Source organism: Poecilia reticulata, chromosome 12, assembly GCF_904066995.2.
Source record: "Poecilia reticulata chromosome 12, P_reticulata-male-v2, whole genome shotgun sequence".
Lineage (NCBI taxonomy): Eukaryota > Metazoa > Chordata > Actinopteri > Cyprinodontiformes > Poeciliidae > Poecilia > Poecilia reticulata.
Window position 1 is genome coordinate 16,980,282 of NC_088841.1, and position 20,760 is coordinate 17,001,041.

General features: G+C 37.7%; 1 protein-coding gene across 2 annotated transcripts; it reads left to right on the top strand.

Annotated features, from left to right (window-relative positions):
* Positions 1 to 4,107: 4,107 nt before the first annotated feature.
* On the top strand, positions 4,108 to 20,616 carry fyb1b (FYN binding protein 1 b). 2 transcript variants are annotated; one of them, XM_008424048.3, is made up of 19 exons: positions 4,108 to 4,350; positions 9,815 to 10,811; positions 13,720 to 13,834; positions 13,945 to 13,988; positions 14,279 to 14,301; positions 15,476 to 15,528; positions 15,732 to 15,843; positions 15,947 to 16,106; positions 16,373 to 16,493; positions 16,784 to 16,803; positions 16,933 to 17,005; positions 17,171 to 17,257; positions 17,700 to 17,740; positions 18,038 to 18,116; positions 18,229 to 18,328; positions 18,412 to 18,574; positions 19,297 to 19,327; positions 19,416 to 19,450; positions 19,536 to 20,616. In XM_008424048.3, exons 1-19 carry the CDS (start codon positions 4,348 to 4,350, stop codon positions 19,556 to 19,558), a joined length of 2,280 nt encoding a protein of 759 aa, XP_008422270.2. In that variant the 5' UTR covers positions 4,108 to 4,347; the 3' UTR covers positions 19,559 to 20,616. The 2 variants fall into 2 exon arrangements, with proteins under 2 accessions (XP_008422270.2, XP_008422271.2); XM_008424049.3 differs by lacking the exon at positions 17,171 to 17,257 and having other exon boundaries at positions 4,109 to 4,350.
* The last annotated feature ends 144 nt before the right edge of the window (positions 20,617 to 20,760 follow it).

Genomic DNA, 20,760 nt, shown 5'->3' on the forward strand with positions numbered 1-20,760 from the left:
TTCATTGTATAAAGTAAATGAAGAGAAGAGGCTCATGTTGAAGAGCTGCAATTCTATAAATGTAAGTTAGGCTTTGCTTGAAAATGTGTGTGTGTTTTGTTTTTTTTAACAAATCTTACAAACAACTTTGATCCCCAAAATGTGGAGTTATGGCTGTCAGCAACTCGTCCAACTTTGCTTTGAAAATCCGGAGTTTGTTTTGATTTAAAGTATAAAAAAGAAGTTCAGTCAAAACTTGTCTAAGAGAAAAAAAACAGAGGCACCTCATCATCTTGTCTCACTGAGAAGCTGATGAAGTAGCCACCTGGACCTCATAATAAACCCGTTGAAGTCTTTCCAGTTAGGATACCTCTGATACTGATTTAAGAGAGAAACATGGTGGCTGAGGCCTCTTCACAGTCTGGCAATAACTGGTGAAGGTCTGCTTAAAGACGATTCAAACCTGTGGCAACCATCTGGGACTGAGCCCCCTCAGAGAGAGCAGAGAGCCTCATGAAGCCAGGCAGTAGGAAGCCTCTCTATGTGGAGTGTAATGCTGAATTGAGCTAAGGTTCACAAAAGGTGACTTTCCTATGCCAGGTCAGGAATGTTAATAAATGACAGCAACAAAGACGGGTCATCTGCAAAGCTGGGTTGGATTATCTTAGAGTCGTAGATATTTTGTTCTGTAGGAAATCTTTGAGAGCTGTGCCAGATCAAGCTTCTCTGCAAGGTCTCTGCTGTCTCCCAGGGAAGTTACACAAACACAAGTTTCTCTATATGAAAGCTAAAGCTTTCCTGTACTCGAGGGGGCTGCATGCTATGAAGGTTTTATAGGAGCAGACCTGTTTTCTGTTTCTACATCACAGCAGTATAACACGCCATATTTTTGTGCCATGCCCTAATACAAACCACTTTTTTCACACTTTTGTACTTCCATTTGGGTCTCAACTGCTTCTAAAAACAGTCCAAAAGCTTAAAAAACAACCAGCCATTGTTTGGCATTAAGTTTTTTTTTTTGGTGTCTGGAAAATGAGTTGTTTCAAAAACCACCAGATTGTTAAGTCACAATTGACATGCACTGCGCCATTACCTAGCAAACTGAAACCAAGACTGTCACCTTGCAACCCAAGCAGAGCTCCAGCTTGTTTGGTCAGCTATGTATGTGCTGTACAATGGCTACTGGAAAAGACAAGAGTTGTGCTGTTGGCATACCGTTCAGAAAACACGTGCTGCATTCTTGATGGTTATGCTCTACTTCTGCTTTTCAAAGATATACAGTTGTATAATTGCACATCTGTTTACTGTCAAATGTTGAGTCGGGAGGAGATAACCTTTTTCAAAGCTTTTGCACATTTGTACTGGAGGTGCTGACAAACATTTAGCGCAGTGTAAATCTTGGAAAAGTCCATTATCAAGTGTGTCAGATAAATGAGGATGGAAGTAGTTACTGTAAACCAAAAGTGAAAAAAGCAACTGGGCAGGATACATCTGGAGGGAACTCTAAAGAAAACCAACCAATAGATGCTTTAAGGCCTGTGAAAAAGCTAACAGTAACCATGGAAGACGAAATACAACAAGAGGTGAAGAAGACCAGAATAAGTGCAAGCATCAACATGGGAAAACTAACTGAACAATGGAGTTAAACAAAAGCAATAAAGGATACACCACAGACAGTAATCTAATTAAACTAGAATACAACAGAAACAATGCAGTCAGTTAAGAGAGAAATTAAGACCCAGACAAAAAGGGAAGAAATTGTGAGAGAAAAGTAAACTCTGCTCTAAATTGTAGGTTTTAAATAAACATAAAAAAAACATACACAATTGAAAACCCTCAAAAAGTGAACCATGAAAAAAATGCAGAAGAAGAAGTAAGGAGGGTGAGCAAAAAAAGAAAGCCACTCTGAGCCGCTCCAGCTAATTTTACATCTTGTTACATTTCACCTTCTGCGGTCCAGATAAATAGGAAGACATGTTCAGACGGTAAAAGACCTGAGGAGCAGGAAAAGAGCCAGATGTCCTGTTGTCAAGATTCTGCACATAACAATTCACTGTAATCTTTACAGGGCTAAAATTGGAAAATGCTAACGTCTCGTGATAAACATCTGTTCTGACCTAAAAAAAAAAAAAGTGAATATTGAACTTAAGAAAATAAATATGCTTAAGAAAATAAATAAATATGAGGAAGTGTGAAATGTAGCAAAGCTGTTTTTAAATAGATATTTTTTTAGTTCATTATCTACCAAACAACTCATTCATTGTTCTTCAGAGTATTTCCTGAGCTAAAAAAAAATGCCACAGTAGAAAATACAAGTTAACAATTTCTTTGCATGCATTGTATAATATTGCTACATAGCACAATTTCAGTGGTATTTTGACAACATTGTGATCATGTTTGCCTGTTTTATTGTATTTCTGATATAGAACTTTAATATCTTGAAAATAACGTGTAATTGTATAACATCCACTAGGTTTCCCACGCTGTCAATGTTTTTTCACCCGTCTGAATTGCTCACACACTCAGTTAATCATTAACTACAGTATATTTTGGTCCTCACTTTGGTTCCTGCATAATTGACATGTGCATCTATTTGTTAAACATTTTGCATTTTGAAAAAGAGAATCAGCTGCAGAGCAACACTGAAAGCCCAAATGTGGGGAAAAAAAATTGTAATTGATTTAATACAAAAAAGAGTGTTGGGTTTATCTCAGTGTTGTTGTGAATTGGACGAATCATCTGAGCCACTATGTGAGCCTCAGATGAAAACAAAACGTTTTTGAATTCAAACAAATTTCAGTTGATGACCGACTTAACAAAAAGTCACACATAAAAAAACTTAACCAGTTACGTGAAAAGAACGCAACCCCTTCTTTGAATCATAGCGTCTGTTATTCGTTGTTGTGTAACTGTGGTCATCACTTTCATTTTTCTGTTATTAATTAATTAAAATGCACTTTGGATAATGATTATTATTTCCTTATGTTGAAAACAGCTGAGAAGAAAAATCAAGTTGGAAGGAACTTTACCCAGACTGGTTTTGCAGATGAGCTGCACAGTGGTGCAGTTGGTAGAGCTGTTGCCTTTCAGCAAGAAGTTTCTGGGTTCGATTCCCGGCCCCGGTTTTTCTGCATGGAGTTTGCAAGTTCTCTCTCTGGGTACTCTGGTTTCCTCCCACAGTCCAAAAACATGACTGCCAGGTTTGTCTAAATTCTCCCTAGGTGTGTGGGTGTGTGTGTGTGTGTGCCTGGTTGCGTGTCCTGTCTGTCTCAGTGTTGCCCTTCGACAGACTGGTCACCTGTCCAGGGTGACCCCGCCTCTCACCCGGAAAGTTAGTGACTGTGCATACAGGAACTACATGTGTGTAATTCATGAATTACATGTAATTCATATCGACTAGTGGTATATTCACTAGTCGATATGAAGGAAAAATCAATACTTATTTATTTATAGTGTATTACTTTTAAAGAAATGGCTTAATGGAGTCATTTTCATAGCTCTCCCACATTGCTAATGCTAGCTTTAATAAACAATTGGTGGTTTGATTTTGTATTGCATCATAACCTTTGACCTGCTTTTTAACATCTTTAGCAGTGCTTTGCCTCACCACATTTTTCTTACATGTTGTAACTTTAGTATCGGCTTTATTTTTTTGTTGGTGTAAAGTTGACAATACATTGTTAAGTTCACTTTGCTATCAACGACCACAAGGCAGCCGTATGCATTTAGTTTAAGGGCTTTTGTTGCAGTCGTTCACTGTGTATGACTGTGTCATTACAACTTCAAAGCGGTAAAACCACAACTTAACTTTGAAAAAACCTGCACTTTTTCGCCCACTAAAGATTGATCTGCTACTGAATTATTGAATCCTTTTTGTAATACTTAATACAGTTGACAGGGATACAGTGTCCTTAATGTGTTATGTGCTTGATTTTACTGTCTATTTTTGTTTTGTTTGGCTATTTACCTATCTTTGACTGAGTGAACATCAGTTACAAAGCACAGTGGAGAAACTGCAGGGAGTTCGCCACAGGTAGGCAAATCCATGAGATCAAAACCCAAAGATAACAGAGTCTCTGCGACTCTCACATTCTCACAACGCACACACATACAACTTAGAGAGGAAGTTGTCAGTTGTAGACAAATGCTTATGTCACGACCAGAACTCGCGTCCACCCACTAGAAAAAAAAAAAAACACCTCAGTGTCACACAGTTTGTTCCTCTGTGTTTGTTGCTCAGTATACCTTCGCACTTCGGTGCTTTTGTTTCTCTTCAGCCGCAGCAGAACCTCGCAGAGAGACGCAGATCCAACACTTTTGTCCACTGACTTCAACTGAGCTGAACTTGCTGGGACTGTTGGTGTAAAGATGGTGAGTAGAAATTAATCTTTGACCAATCATACCTTTACTCCTGACCCTCCGGTGGAGCTTGGTGTGTTTTGATAAGGGGTAATTTTATAAATAAGAGTTCATTAGTCACAATTCAAATTAATCAGGCATTACTTAATATTTTGCTAACAGAAATATGACTGCAATGGAAAAAGTTGTTACTTTTAAAACAACATCCTTACCGTCAAGATAATGAGAACTATGGATTATCCCAGTTTATGTCAATATTTGATACTTTTGTTTTCCGTTTGACCTACAGGTTGGTTTTCATTTGTGTTAAAACAGAAATCATGGGTCTTTAGAAAGATTTAGAAAGATCTCAATAGATTTGTTCCCACTGAACCTTCTATTGATACAGCCTTTTTACTGATATCTGCAAAAACAGCAAAAACTTATAAAACTTATGTTATATTCCAAAGTCTTCTCAGCTGTAAGAAGTTATGAGGTTCTTCATGACTCCTAAACTGTGTTTTCTGCATAAAAAACAACTACGAAGTTATAATTATTACGGCAGTTCCTGTGTTAATGCCTTTCGGTGAAATCCTCTCTTTCCACACCCAGTATGGCTTTCTTCCAAAATAAATAGTTTAAAAGGTTTTTGCTGAACAGGAAGAAAGGCAGAGAGCAAAGGGAAAGACATGTTGCAAATAGCCCAGAGCTATGAATCGAACGAGGGGCAACTGTGTTGAAAACTGAAACCTCTTTATTTGATCCACCTGCTCTTCCACTGAGTCATTTGGCAGATCGCTCATTAGATTTCCACAGAAATTCCTGGAGAAATCTAAGGACCGATCTGGTTTTTATTTTTTACAAACATGTTTCACAAAACTTTGTTTTTAAAAATGAGTTGTCTGTTACGGATTAACCTAGTCCAGGTTTGACAAGGCAGAGGTTTTCACACCGGTCTCAACATAGATTGGTCTAAATGCCCCTAAGAAAGCTTTACCAAAGTAATCTTGAATCAATAGCTAACCATGTTGTAAGGCACTCATTTCCAACAATCCTTTGCCCCCATTAAGTGAACATTAGAAAAAGCAATACTATGCATCTTAGAATGTAGATGACAGCTACATTTTTTATTTCAAGAACTTGGGTTTCTCCCTGACAAATTGGTACATGGGGCAGTAAACCACATTTAACATGTCAAAAATCAATTCCAACCCAAACCATACACCTATCTAACCAATCATATGATACATCTAATATTATTCTAGTTACCAATAGTGCTCACTGCCACTGTATAGTGGGAGGAGTTTCCAGTATGTCACAAAGCCCTCAGGTTTTTACAAAATTGCAACTGCAGTTTACACATTTTAAGAGAAGTGACATGTGCAACAGTTTGGTACAGAATACATTAAGCAAGTTATAGAAGTCTGTGGTGGAGAAGAGGAAGTTACAGGAGGAAACTTCTTTTCTACCATCCCCTCATTTTATATTCAGCTTTATGCTGGTCTGAAGATACTTTTATAAGCTGAGAGATGTTACTGGCAAGAACAGAGAAGTGATATTGACCCTGAAACTTGAGTGGCATGCACTACCACTGGTGGATTAATAATTTGAGTAACAAACAGGCACACAAAATACACAAAATTATATATATATATATATATATATATATATACAGGATAATTTAGGTTATAATAATGTTATCTACAGTATTTATTTATTACAGTGAACATCAAGTATTTAAGGGGGTTGAGGACTGCAGCAGCCTGCGAATAGCTAAAGTCCATGGACACGTGAGAGTCCCTCTAATAAGACTTCAAACTGCCTATCTTATTTGTTCAAACACTAACTATACCTTAACACACGACTGTACGCAGTGGAAACCATCATAGCACTATACTGCAGAAGCTAACATCTAAAGTCTTCCTTATCTCTTGGGGTTATAGGCAATCAGTGCTAAGAAAAGTGAACAATGCTTCTGGATTGGCAGCTTTGGTATTTCAGCTTGCCAGGCTACATTTTCTTTTTTTTATGATATTTGTGAAAGAAATCAGAAAATGGGCACATTTTTCATGAACAGCTCTGAGATATGTTTGACAGAAAAATCTGTGGATAGGCGAATCTGCGAATAGGTGCCAGAGTTCACTTCAACCGAACCGAGACCTAGGTTTTTAGATCACAGTTTGCATTTTTGGTTTGCATTAGGGTTCGATTGTCCATTCACACATCCCCAAATGAATCAAACTTTCCAGCAAAATGAACTACAGTTTGATTAAAGTGGACTAAACAGCACTGATGTGAATACACCCTTATTCACCTCATGGCAAATTCTACTCTTTGCCAATTCTACAACTTCAAGGAGTTGATATGTTGTTCTCCTTTACAGTCCTTGCTGATTATCCATAGTTCTTGCAACCAGAATTTTTTCTGAATTTGTTCTTCTTTTTAAGCAAGGGATAGAGTAGTAGATGTTTCTCAGCCAGTTGTCTCGTAGTTCACAGAAGTGTGGAGAAGCGGGTATCGTGCTGATGTACGATAGGAGGTGAAAATTTGAGCAGTTTTAAAAATATAGCTTCTACATTTATTCTTCCATCCGGGTAACCAGTCCATGCCTCGTAGCAAGACAACAGACACACTGATTGCTTGAAACCCGAATGCATGATGATGGCTGCCTAATCCTCTAGCACTAAACCACTGAGTTACTGAGCCATAATCTCAGTAACATGAAATGCAGCTAACTGACAGCCATGTATAATTTTAACAGGATAATAAAGCACCGTTTCATACAGATGTAAAGCAATCAGAAACAACAGAAGGACAAAATGTCTATGAATAATTTAAGTGGCAAAATAACACCTTTATACTACTGTTGATAGTTTTGATAGCCGAATACATAAGCTGTTAGGTAACGTGTATGGTGGCATTTTAGTGGAAAAGGCTGTATTACTCTTGTTAAAATTAGTAATTTGAGGTATATAAAAAATAAACTTTGTTTTTTCAGAATTTTTTGGTGATTAAATTTAGGGGCATTTAAATGTTGTAATCAAAAGTAAATTATTTTGACTCTTAAAAGTCAAAATAATACAAAAAAAACCCATTATTTTTTTTATATCAAAGACTTGAGAGTTCCTTTCTGTTTTCATGAAAACAATTGGTTAAAAATAGCTAATTCAAACATTAATATCCATGAATAAAGAATTTAGATGTAAATCTTATGCAATGTTCCACATGAAGTTCACCTTGCTCCGACTTCCCGTTCACCCTGACAAAGTACACTGTGGAGCTTTCCGTATTTTTCGTTGCACTACAGCTGGATCAGCGGTAATTCTGTATGTCCAGGCTCTTATCTCTGCTTCCTGGTCAGGCGACTGTGGCTCCAGTCAAACAAGTCTCATTAAAATAGGTGCGGCTTCTGCTACTGCTGCTGCTCAGTCAGTCACTCAGTCTATTTAAAAAAATATGCAAGGACAGCTGTGTGACTGACCCTCGAGGTAGACACAACTGTTGCACTGTTGTTGACAATGTGATGGATACGGACATTTGAATTACAACCTGATTCTTTCAAAAGAGGATAATAGGACAACGACCCTTTTTCAGATTCATGATTAGTGTAAACATTTTTTTAAAATCATTTTACGTGGCACAATCGTTGTCCCGCCAGGGCTAACAGGACCTTATTATAAATCTGATCACATCTTCTTTCAGAGCGAAACTTAAACATAAAAAAACGGTGTGGGTTTTTTTTTCTGTCCATCTGCAATTCACAGCATGTGTTTACAAAGAGAGGCCAGGAAGTTGGTGCAAACTGTGGTTTGAGAAGTATCTGCATTGTATTAGTCAAGACCAACTAGCCAGAAATAAATGTTCTTTTGTTTTCCACGATGCCTCGAAAAAGTATTCATGTCCTTGAAATGGTACACGTTTCTATTTTGCATGTTTACTTGTAAAAAATCTAATAGTAGTAATGAAAAACATGTATAATTTATTTTCTGATTCACAGGTAAGCTCTACTTTGTACTGGTCCATCACACAAAATTAAAAGAAATACTTGTGGTTATGACTTGAGAAATTGTGAAAATATTCAAGGGGCCTGAATACTTTGTAAAGTTCAAAACAGATAAACACACTGCTCTACCTTTAGGTGGCCTTTTTTGTCATGAACGTATACTTTCATTCATCCACTTTTTGCACTGAACACGTCACAGCTCCCACGTTAAAGCTGACCGACTCCAAAGCAAAAACCTTTACTTCTTCTACTTTTAGATTTTAACCTTCGTAAACCATCTCCTAAGATGGCCTGACATGCATCACATCTGTCTGCAGGGAGGATACTGTGAGCTTTTTAAAGTTAACCAGGCCACATGAAAGATGTGAAATGAAAGAGAAATTCATACCCTTCTCATGACCCCTTTACAAACAGCTGTCTTCAGTGTTGTCTTGACTCTACTGGCAGTTGAACATGTTTGAACCACTCGTTCAAAGTTGTGGCATGTACCAACCTGAGCCTCCTTAGCCACAGGTCTTTGTGAACTTATTTCGAATCTAGATTAGCTGACCTAACGCAGAAAAAAAGAAACTGATTGTGGGAACAAGTGGCAAGAGAAAAAGCCCAAAATCCAATGTTAAAAGTAGTTGACTGTGAGATATGGAGGAAACAGGGTGTTTTACTCAGTTTTGCAACTTTCTGTTCCTTTTTGAACTTTTATCTGTCGTTATGTGTCTGCACAGCATATCCCGTTTTCTTTGACCGGCAGTTTTGGTTTCTGTTTATGTCTGTCGATGTTAAAGCGGTGTTTTTATTAGTATTTGGTAAAGTAGCACATTACAGTGAAGTGGATGAACATATGGCTTTAAATTTTATTTTGAAATTAAAAATCTGCATGGATGAAGCAGAACACATTTGGCTGCTGCTGCAGCTGCAACATATTTGGGGTATGTTTCTAACAGCTTTTCCCACTCAGGGATAGGAGATTTAGCAAATTTCTCTTTGAAAATAGCTCAAGCTGCGTCATAGAGCGAGAGAAAGAGCAACTGTGACCTTCAATTTTCAAGTCTTAAGATAAAGATTTCAATTGTAACTCTGGCTGTTGGGAGTCTTTGAATTGTTGTAGTGCTGTCTTTTAAAGCCACTAATGGGCTTTCTTCTTGTATTTGTCCGCAGTTAGCTTTATGTATCTATCATGCAACTGACAAGCTTTCCTTTCCTTGTTGAAGAGACGCATTCCTGAGCTTACTATACATATTAATAAAATGTGCTCTGAGAGATGTTCAAAAGTTGAAGAATGTTTAAAACCTTATCCTGCAGTAAATTTCTGCGCATCTTCATTCTCGCCACTTCGTAATTCTGTGAATCTTTTCGTTTCTGTCAAACTCCCGTTAAAAGCAACAGGAAGTTGTATTTGAAAAGCAGCATAATGTGTGCATTTTCAAGAACTTCAACTGTATATTCCAAACATATGTTGTTCATATGTGTTTGTTTTTTTGTTCTTTTTTGTTTCAGGCAAACAAGACCGATGTGAAGGCCATGATGGCTCGATTCCAAGCAGGCGGAGCAAGCGTTGATGACTCCACTCCAGTTGGACGTCCTAAACCATCCCTGCAACCAACTCTGTCCTCTGGCCCAGGCATACAAAAGAAGCCGGTTCTGGAGAGCCTCTCAGGCAGTGCGATAAACTCTATCCCCAAGCCACCTTTTCCAAAAAGCACACCATTGATTAAAAGTGACTCAGACGCACATGAGCCAAACAAAGCTAAGGCTCTGGCAAACAAGTTTGCCAACTCCCTGGATGACACTGCCACCAACAGACCTCCGGTTCTTAATAAAGTACAAACACCACTGAAGTCACCATTTTCACAGGCTTCTGAAGCTAAAGGGTCAATACAGAAACCTCCCTTCAACAAACCTCCAGTCAACTCCACTTTGCCTGAAACCAAACCTGTATTCCCAAAACCCCCTGGAGCACTTAACACCAAGCCCAGCTGGACGAAAGATGACAGTGGTGGCGGTACTACGCCAAACACCGGCCCGACGCCACCCAAAACACCAAATTTGCATCAGAAGCCACCCAGTAACGTTCTAAAAATGTGGCAGCAGAATGAAGAGCAGTCAGAAACAAAGACAGAGACTGTGAACAGGCCGTCACCTCAAGCATTCACTGCTCCGAAACCCCCCACCAACTTCAAGAATGCTCAAAATTTATTCAACAAGGAGAAGGACCCATCTGAGCAGACTGAGAGTGGAGGAGTCAACAAACCACCCTTCACTGCTGTTCACTCTACTCCTCCCCAAAAACCTCCTGCCCACAAAAAGCCAAGCCTGAAGAAGCAGTCAAAGGGTACTGCCCAGGCTAACGGTATTAACGGTAACATTCCTCCAGGCTTGAAACGCAACCCTCTCCCCAACAGTTTAGCCTTGGGTCCCCCTCCTGCTAAACCAAATCGGCCTCCCAAAGTAGACCTTGATAACATTAAAAGATCTGCAGAGGCCCCTGAAGATGGTAAGTCGATTTAAGAAACACAATTAAAAGGTACTTAAAATAGAAACTTTTTTGCATGTTTTTATACTTCCAATTGGGTCTCACATCCCAAGAGCTTAAAAGAACACACAGCCATTTTTTGACAATAACTTAATATTTTTTGGTGACTTGAAAGTGAACCATTTCAAATACCTTCCAAATGTTGAGTCACAATAAACAGGCACTGTGCCGTTACCTAGCAACCCCAGCCAAGCCAGCAGAGGTCCAGCACGTTTGGTCAGCTGGCTGTGCTGCTGCATGCACTGTACAATGGCTGCTGGAAAAGCCGAGTTTTTGACTTACCATTTAGAAGCCGCTTGGTGCATTTTTGTTGGTTGTGCAGAAGGCTCCGCTTCTGCTTTTCAAAGATGTTTAGTTGTATAATTGCACATCTGTTTGCAGCCACTTTCACATGCGAGTGTAAACACAGGTGTGGCTAGAAGCATCTTATTTGAATTTAAAGTGACAAGAGGCCCTAAAACAGCTCATTCTAGATGGAGCTCAGAATTAGCAGAAATTACCAGACTAAAAACTGGTCATAATTATCATAGAATAATTATGTGCAAAAAAATGTAATGAACATGTTATGTATAACCCATAGAGCTTTCCTAACCTGTTCAATGAAGCATAACAAGACTCTTTTAAGAAAGTGTCCCCACGTTCAGGAAGCACATTAATAGGTTCCCCGTGAATAAATTAGTTTTTAAGAAGTGAGGTCAGAATTTCATGTCCCTTGTTGAAATAAGAACACTTTATTTAGATCTAGGGAACGGTTTCAAATAGAAACTGTTTCAGATAGGCATCGGCCTATAGATTAACTATCCGGTCTCTGACTGAAAGAAGAGATAGAACATGTAGAAAAAATTTGTATGACTAAATTTAAGTCTAATTTTTACATAAAGAATAAACAGAAAATAGAGTTTTTCAGTGAGAAATCATTCAATTAAAATGTTTAGTTTTATTTGAAAATTATGATGCAAACATTTCTTTGTGTTGCATCAGTGCAAACTTTGTCAGCAAACAAAAACACAGTAGCAGTAAGAAGTGAAGGTGGTAGTCAAAACGGACTTTAAATTACATCAGCCTCTATGTCCTAAAACACAGATTGTCTCTTTTGAAGCCTCAGTCACGGTGCAACACTTGCAGAGATAAAAACACAAAAAATATATAAAAACAAAAGTAAGAATAACATACAACAGTAGGGGCTAAATTACAACATAAAATACTGTTGTAGTTATTAAAAATAGCATACTCTGACCCAAAAGAATAAAAGAATTATAATAATAATAAAAAAGAAATGCTTCAGTTCTTTTCAGTGCCTATTTATTGGCATTATTATTATTACATTGTCTTCAAATCATAGATATCTTGATTTGACCATAGACAAATCAGAAATAACTTTAACAGGCTTATTGTTTTAAAAGCAACTTCTTGAAGGCAACAAAGACATTAGAATTGTCCCACAGGGAGGATTTTCTCTTTTTTTTCTCCTAATCAAAGATGCTATTAGTCTTTGTTGAGGAATCGCACTACATAATGAAAAGTGTTTCTTAAAGTTTAACTGGTCGCTTTCTGTCGATTAAAAATACAAAGTGAATGTTTGCCTACATTGTCACTTGAAAGGCAGAAAGCTCTCTTATTTATTTAATTATTTATTTATTTTTATCTCAAGGACATTTCCTGGATCACAAGAAGCATATCTTTGTGTTGTGAAAGTTTGTTCATGTCAGAAGTGTGAAAAAGCCTTGCTTCTCGGGTCTGTGTGGTTTTACTGACATTTATAAGTCGGCTAGCAGAGAAGTAAAGTTTGGATTCTTTAACGATATGTTGATGCCAAAACACCATTGTTGTAGACAAGTTTTTATATTAATCATTCGGCCCCTGTTCTGTATTAATGTGAATACAGAACATTAATTAGAAGTTTTCACAGTTTGTCAAAAACTACCTTGTGTTTTACAAATGCTTCTCTGTCCAAAGTCATCAAAAAACAGGCAGAAATTAGAGAAACACACTTGGTTCCTCAATTTTTCCCCAGCCAAGTTCCCCATCCAGTTTCTCCACTCCCCCCCTATGACAGCTGAGCTAGTTTCACATGAGGAAGTAAGTTACAGCAAACACAGATGGTTTCATGCTAAACTCTGTTTCTAGCTTCAAACTCTGTTTGAATTTATGTTTTGATGAAGTAATTTGACTTATTATAGCAGGTTCGACTATGTGTATGTTTGCTGCTGTACGTGGTTGCCAAGCTCTGAAAGGAACTAACATTTCTGCAACACATCTCACAGCACGTGCCATTTCTATGTTGCAACCATATTGCATGGTATGGTTAGGCAATAAGTAAAGCATTATTCTGAAATATAGCGTATGTTATCCCTGCAGCAATGCACGTTTACCATTACTCATACCAGAGTGACCCGAAGAAAGCTGTTGTTAAACAAAGATAAAAAGTCCTCTTTGTAGTTTGCCACAATTAAGGCATGTAGGGACACAGCAAAGTTGTAGAAGATTTTATTTTTATGAGCGTTGGTTTTATCATGGCGTGGAGATGCTTTCCTTCAGCAGGGACAGAGACAAAATATAATGTAAAGGCGACCATAGCCTTGTTTAAACAGAAACATTGATATATTTCAAGCCTCTAGTCAAATTTTAGACTTCAATAAATTGGGAAAGATTTGGAAAGCTGCATATGTACTGGCTTTTTGGAGTAAAGCCCTTTAACAAAACCTTAAAGTTGGATGTTTTCTTGAGTATTAGTGAATTCTTCTACATCATATTAGTTCTAATTTATTTATTGTCCTTTGAAAACTTTGAAAAAGACATTTGTTAACATTCCAATTGACTAAGTTTGTTATAATGAATGAATTTACACTCTGTCGTCTATCTGTAATAGGTCCTGGTTTTAAGAAACCCACTCCTGTGGCACCTAGCAACCAGACCAACCATGCACCACAGACTCAAGCCCCACCAACGCTACCACCAGTTCTGCCTGCAAGACATGTCGCCATGTAAGTCCAGCAAAACCCAAACATATTGCTAATCAAGATACAAACTGTGCTTTATGTGATCTGAGTACATGTATGGTGAGAAGCAGCTAAAGCCTCACTGTGCTCTCCAGGAACCAGTCAGAAGACATGCCTCCTCCTCCGCCTCCTGTGTTCAGTAAGTTCAATAACTGAGTATCCATTTATTGTAATTCAAAGTGTCAGAGCTCTCACTCAGTTCCACATGAGAGTGAATATAACATGAACTTAAGCTGATGAACCTTACACCTCATTCACTTGGTCATTTGCATGTGATATCTGCTCTTGTTACTTCCTTTCAATTGATATTTTGACAAAACAGAAGCTAAAATGTTTTGTCGTCAGAGAAGAGAAGAGTCGTTTCAATTGTAAAACTACTTGCTCCATATGTTTTATTTTCTCTTTTAATGTTATACATCTGTCTTACAGGCCACCCAAGTCAGAGGGCAAAGGTGAGACATATTGTTATTATTATATTTGCTTACAGATGTAGATTTAAATAAATTCAAATGATAATTTACTTCAGTACTTCAGTCTGAACAGTGAAACTCTTTAAACGGATTCTCTCTGTTTATATCTGTTTATTTCTGATGTTTCTGAGGATTATGTTTCAGTATCAGCCTACTGGAAACTATGCCCACGTACCATGTAATCTGAGCACTCGGTAGTTGACCGAAACTATTTTGCATAAATTACTACACCCATCCAGCATGGCATTCAGGCAATCAGCATTTGCCTCTGCGGAGATGTGAAGAAAGTCCTGGTTGCTTTCATAACAGCTTTCAATCATCTGTGTTGTTGAGTCAGAGGCCTCCATCTTCCTCTTCCAAATGGACAAAAGTCTCCAAGCAGTCACTGGACTGCTTCTCCACGATTCATTCTAGATTCTTGAACCTTGATTTTCAAATAAAATGCTGAACATCCTTTGGACCACTGAACAACCGTGCAACCAATGGAAGATGTTCCTGGTTCAGAAGTGGCTTACCATAGCAATGCTGTAGACACGCCTTTGTGTGGTGGCTCTTGATGCACTTATTTCCAGTTACATCTTGTGAATCTTCCCAAAACTCTTGAGTCGGAATTTCTTTGATATATGTTCACATGTCCCAAAATTTTCTATCAAAAGTGTCTATAGCATACTTTTTTATTTCACTCATCTTTCATGGTTGGACTCAGAGCTCAATGGAAAACCAGATTTTTCTGAAATGGCCTTTCGTGGCGTTTTTGCATGGATTTTTTGCAGGAACCTTTTTTGACCACACTTTTTCTTTCCACTCAACTTTCCAATAATGTTCTTGGGTGCAGGAATCCTTAAACTGCGAAGTAATTTAGGGCGTAGCTTAGTACCTTCTGGAGAGTGCCAGTCTGGTGGATGATAGGCTCAACCATTATTGTACAGTTGCCATAAAATGACACTTCTAAAGCCTTTCTAAGTCTGAATAATTTCAAAAATTACTAATTTTTCAGTACAGGCTTTTTTGTTGCATTTTTGGAACACTAAACTGTGCAAACGTACAGGGAATGTGTTTAAAAAGGCATGTAAAAATGATTTGCTTCAAATAATCAAAGGCAAAAAGGAAATTTCTGATATTTTCTGATATTCTTTTATCCATGTCCTCTGCCCAGGAAGAAAATGATGATGAAGATGAAGAACTGTATGAAGATGTCGAGGATCGATGGTGAGCAAATGACTGAAGCATGTCCCTGTTAGTGACGGTTGTTGTCTTGAAGGTGATTGATAATGTACCACCTTGACTTCAGTCTATTTCTAAGTCAAGGGTAAAGATCAGTTAGGAAAGAGATCCCACATGCAACTTATAATGTTGTTTTCACATTTACTGCTTGCACTTTGTCGAGTTCCTCTAATTTGCTGTATCTAAAGGGACCAAGAAAAAAAGAAAGATGATAAAGAGGAGAAAAGGCGACAGGAGGCATCAAAGAAGGAGCAGAAGGAGCGAGAAAAGAAGGAGCAAGAAGCCAGGAAAAAGTTTAAAGTAGGGGAAAATGACAAAACCTTTTCAAAAGTAAAAAGACATTTCCATGACATTGGGAATGTTTTTTGCTAACAGTGTTCTTGTGTATGTCTGTGTTTGATAGTTGACTGGTTCCCTGGAGGTCATTCAGAAAGGAAAAGCTCTTACAGACTGCAAAGGCAGCAAGATGGACCTGGCTCTGAGGCAGGGAGACCAGCTTGATATTGTCCGTGTCCAGGGCAACCCAGAAGGGAAGTGGTTGGCACGGACAACAGATGGAACAAGTATGTGGCATGTCATCATCTGCACAATGTCTCCTTTACCAGCTTTGTTCAGGCCTAGAGCTCCAGATATGCTTATTCCCATTTCCAATTGAGTCTCTGGTTTAGGAAGGCAAGACCAGGTATCAGGAACGTGCATTTTGATTGACTTACCTTGCTTCTAAACCAATGTTATATTTTTCCTTTCAATCAATAGTCATTTTGGCTGTCAATAAAAGCTTTACTAAAAATCAAGGACTCAAAATGATCAGTGTTTCTTTTTTCTGCAGTTGGCTATGTCAAGACAACCTTGGTGGAAATTGACTTTAACTCCTTGAAGAATCGTCCTGCTCAGCCGGGATATGAACCTGAAATCTACGACGACATTGACGTAGTCTCAGGAGACAATGGGTAAGAAGAAGGTTAAATTATATTTCCAAATTTTTCAGAAGTTGTTTGCACATAGAAGCAGCTTTTGCAGATGAAACAAGAGGCCGTCTTTCCCAAGACTAGTTATTCACTCTAGAAACAAAAACACGACTGACCTTTTATTACCTTTTTTTACCTTTAGTTATTGTATTTTTCCTTTTTTAAAAAAAAAAAAAAATACAACATTTAAGATTTTTTTATATGGATTATAAAGCTGTTATTGTGCCAGTCACAGACATGCTTTTTAAAAACCAAAATTTTTCTTTCTGCAGAGGTGTGAAGGGGCCAGCAGGTAAAATGTTTACACTAATTGTTAAAGCATTTCTTGACACAGAATTACATGTTTTACATCTAATTCAAGGTCGCTGCTTTGAAGCGACCTTGAATTCATTCTGACTCATTCTGATTCATTTCATGGTAGTTGTCCTACCGCCACCACCAGGAGAAGATGGAGAAATATACGATGACGTAGTTGATCCAAACCTCGAAGTCAGGTGGGAATTCAGTTCTTAATTTAAGAAAGTGTTTACCTTTTAACATCTTTGAATTCCTTTTATAAGGAGCCAGAACTGAGCAGAAACAAAGACATCCTGGAAAGTGACAGGAATAAACCAGGAAAAGAAGTTTCAATCTTTTTTTATTCTTGGGTGGCTTTGCAGTTCTCTTGAAAACCAGCCCTCACCGGCGAGGACCCGCAGCATCCTGCGGATCTTTGACCGAAACAGACGTTCTCCCAGCTCTAAAGTGTAAAATGCGCTCCGTAGTAAGATTGATCACAGACCTTCCGTCCGCTGTCATTAATCTATAATATTTTAGCCATAACTGGCTGCTTTAAAGCTCACGTGAAATCACTTCAGATCTTAACACGCCTTCTCAGATCAGCATCAAATCAACCACTTCACTTTGGTCTGAATGAGTCAAAACTGTTTTAACTTGTGGCCTGGTAGTTGCAGTTCTGACTGCTTGAATCTAACAGTAATTTTTTTGGGTGTGCATGTCTCATAATCTGTACATTTAATAATCATCACGAGAAGTTTGCATGCGATTGATTACAGCATGGCAGACTGAGGCATTAATAACAGCTTAAACATGAGCCCTGACTAACATATGCATGAAGCTTCTTTTTGGATCGATTGATTTATTAATATCATTTTACCGATTTTAACCGTATGATTTCTGTTGAGCCAGACTGCCAGCGCCTGACCAGTTTGCTGCAGCAGGGAATGCAGGTAATCTTCAGTTCAATAATAGCACTTTGTTATTAGTGTCTTTATCATTTGGATTTATAGAGCCTGATGTTAAATCAATATTAGGTCTTATTTAATCTGTTTTGATTATTTGAAGGTGATTATGTGTGCGGAAACCTATCTGTATTAAATAAAACCTCTGCTGAACTACACTATTTAATATTTATGCTAATTACTACTTCATATATTCAGATTGCACTGTACCTTCACTCTGTATTATTTAACTTGAAAACACATGTTTGTTGTAGACCAATTAAGCATTTTACTTGTGCTACACAGCGCCTGCACCACCAATTGATGAGGACATATACGATGATGTTGACTCTCAAAATGCACCTCCGCCTCCTCCCATCAGCAGGTACGAATACATGGGTTTCATGACAAAACAGTTCGTTTTCTGCAAAGTTAGACCTAGGTTTAAATTTCCATTCATGTTTTATCCTCCTTCTTATACGTGTTTACCCGTCAAGCCTCCCTGGCATGAAAGGCAAAAACAAAGCTGAAGACATGGACCCAAAGAAACAGAAAAAGTTCGAGAAGGAGGAGAAGGAATTCAGGAAAAAGTTCAAAGTTTGTTGCTATTTCAGCCACTGTCTTTGTCAAATACTTTGTACAATAACACGGCTTACGCTGCAGTTTTGATTATGTCTCAGTATGACGGGGAGATACAGGTGCTGTACCAGGTGACCATCATCTCCCCACTCAACAACAAGAAGTGGAGCGGGAAAGACCTGCCACTGAAAGCCGGAGAGAAACTGGACGTGATTGTCAAAGCTCAGGATGACAAAATGATCTGTCGGAACGAGGAGGGAAAGTGTGAGTATTTACTCACCGTGCCAGTGAAAGTTTGCATCTTTGAATGCATTTTAACCATCCTTTTCAGGGTTCAATGATTATACAACACAACCTCAATGAATTTTGAAATGTGAGCTTATTGATTGTGCTCCACATAGTCATCTTATTTGTACAACCTTAGATGTATTTTATGAGGTTGCGCCTTGAAAACACATTTTGTTGCCATCAGTGATTTTGGGCTCAGGTCTAATTCTGGCTGGATGTTAGACCCCTCTTATTGTAAGAAATAGTCAAGTTAATTTCATTTGGTTGGTTTCCTGGTATGGATCTGGCTTGAAACACGCAGTTCACAAATTTTCACCGTGACATTGGTCAAGGCTAAATGCTAATGTTGCCTTGCTTCATCTAATACAAAAGCGGTGTGAAGTGTGATTGGGAGCATTTCCTTGTTGAAACCCGTCAATTATGTCAAAATTTTAACTTTCGGTTGATTCAACGAAAAGTTGAAGAATATGGTGGTAGTCTTCCTTTTTTTTATTTTTTTATTTTTTTTTATTCACAATATGAAATTCACCAATATAAATTGACAGTCAGCATAATGCTGACTGTCAATTCTGAGGGTGACCGTTTGGGTCAGATGGTAAAACGTTATTCTTTTTGTTGATTAATATTTATTTTGCATTATTAGTGCAATTCTACAATCGTGTTCTATTTGTCTAAACTCAAAAATATCCATTTTACAGTTGGCTATGTTTCAACCAGTCATGTGGTGGAGTAAGTACTGCAAATATTTACATTTATAAACCAAAAATAAGGCATCCAATATAAAGTACATGATCTAATTGTTTTGTTTTCCCCACAGTGATGGAGAAATCTATGACGACATTGGAGGAGATGGTATATAAAATCAGTTTTGATCAATTTATTAATACATTTCTGCAATTAATTATTTTATAATAAAAACATTTTCTCTTCATTTCAGACTGCATCTATGACAATGACTGAGAAACATCTTTCACTGGCTGAATATATTGAGACTATTAACTTTTCACTATGTGTTATTTATTATGCTCACTGATGGTACTTTAGGAGTTGCTGTAAGTTAGAGGCACAGTCTTTAGTTTTCCTGTACTAACTTATAAATATGCTTTAAAGATGGTAATTATATGAGAACCAGATATGGGAAGAGGGGTAAGCTTGAAGTCATTTGAACAATCCCATGTTGTTGTGTTGTTTTTTTTTTTTTAAGTTTCCAGCTTCAAAAACAAAACAAAAAGAAAAGCAGAAGATGAAGTTAGGTAGATCAACAGTATTTAATTATTTCCCTTTTCCCCCCCTGATGTATTCTTTTTTGGTTGTCATTTAAAACTCTACAGCACCGAATTTGATTTTCACTGTCTTGCTACATTATAGAAACAGTATACAAGAAAAAGATTAAGCATTTGAGGCTTTGTTCTTTCTTTGTCAGCATCGATATATTATTTGAGCATTTTGTAGCTACCCGTAAGTCTAACTTTGATCATCAGTAAAAATGTCCTGTTTATGGTGCCAAATAACATTTTATGTCCTGTATATATATAATATTTTATCACAGCTTGAGTTTGTCCTATTGTGTGCACACTGAAATAAACAGCACTTTTGTTATCAAACTAAATAGAACCTCAGGTTAGACTCTGTCATGCCTGTATATGCTGATGACGCATGGAAACATTAAGAACAATGCATATTCAATGATTTAATGAAGAACTTCATTAGTTCATGAAGAACATGAACTAGTGGGAATTAGTTCCCATTAGTTCATAGGAACTAATTCAGTTCCCATGGTGGTAGTTTCGTGTGCTCAGTAGAACCTTAGTGTCATCTAGTGGTAAAAACCTGCAACTACAACCTTTATCATATTTTCCACATCATTTTAGCACTTAGTTGTGTCTGTATTTTTATTTATGTCTCATTTTCTCTGTTCTCTGTTCTGGTTGCAAAAAATCTGCTGACTTACACACTTTATCCTTGCAGCCATGCATGTAAAATAATTATAATTAGAATAAAGAAGATGTGTCTTTTGACCACACTTGTTTGGAACATTTTACTTTACCCATTCTGGTTGATGAAGATACAGTCAGCTAGATCAGGTCATCTGTGTAAATGCATTAACAAACACTAGAGTTACTGTACATTCCCAGAGCATAAATCTCAGTTGAACATATACA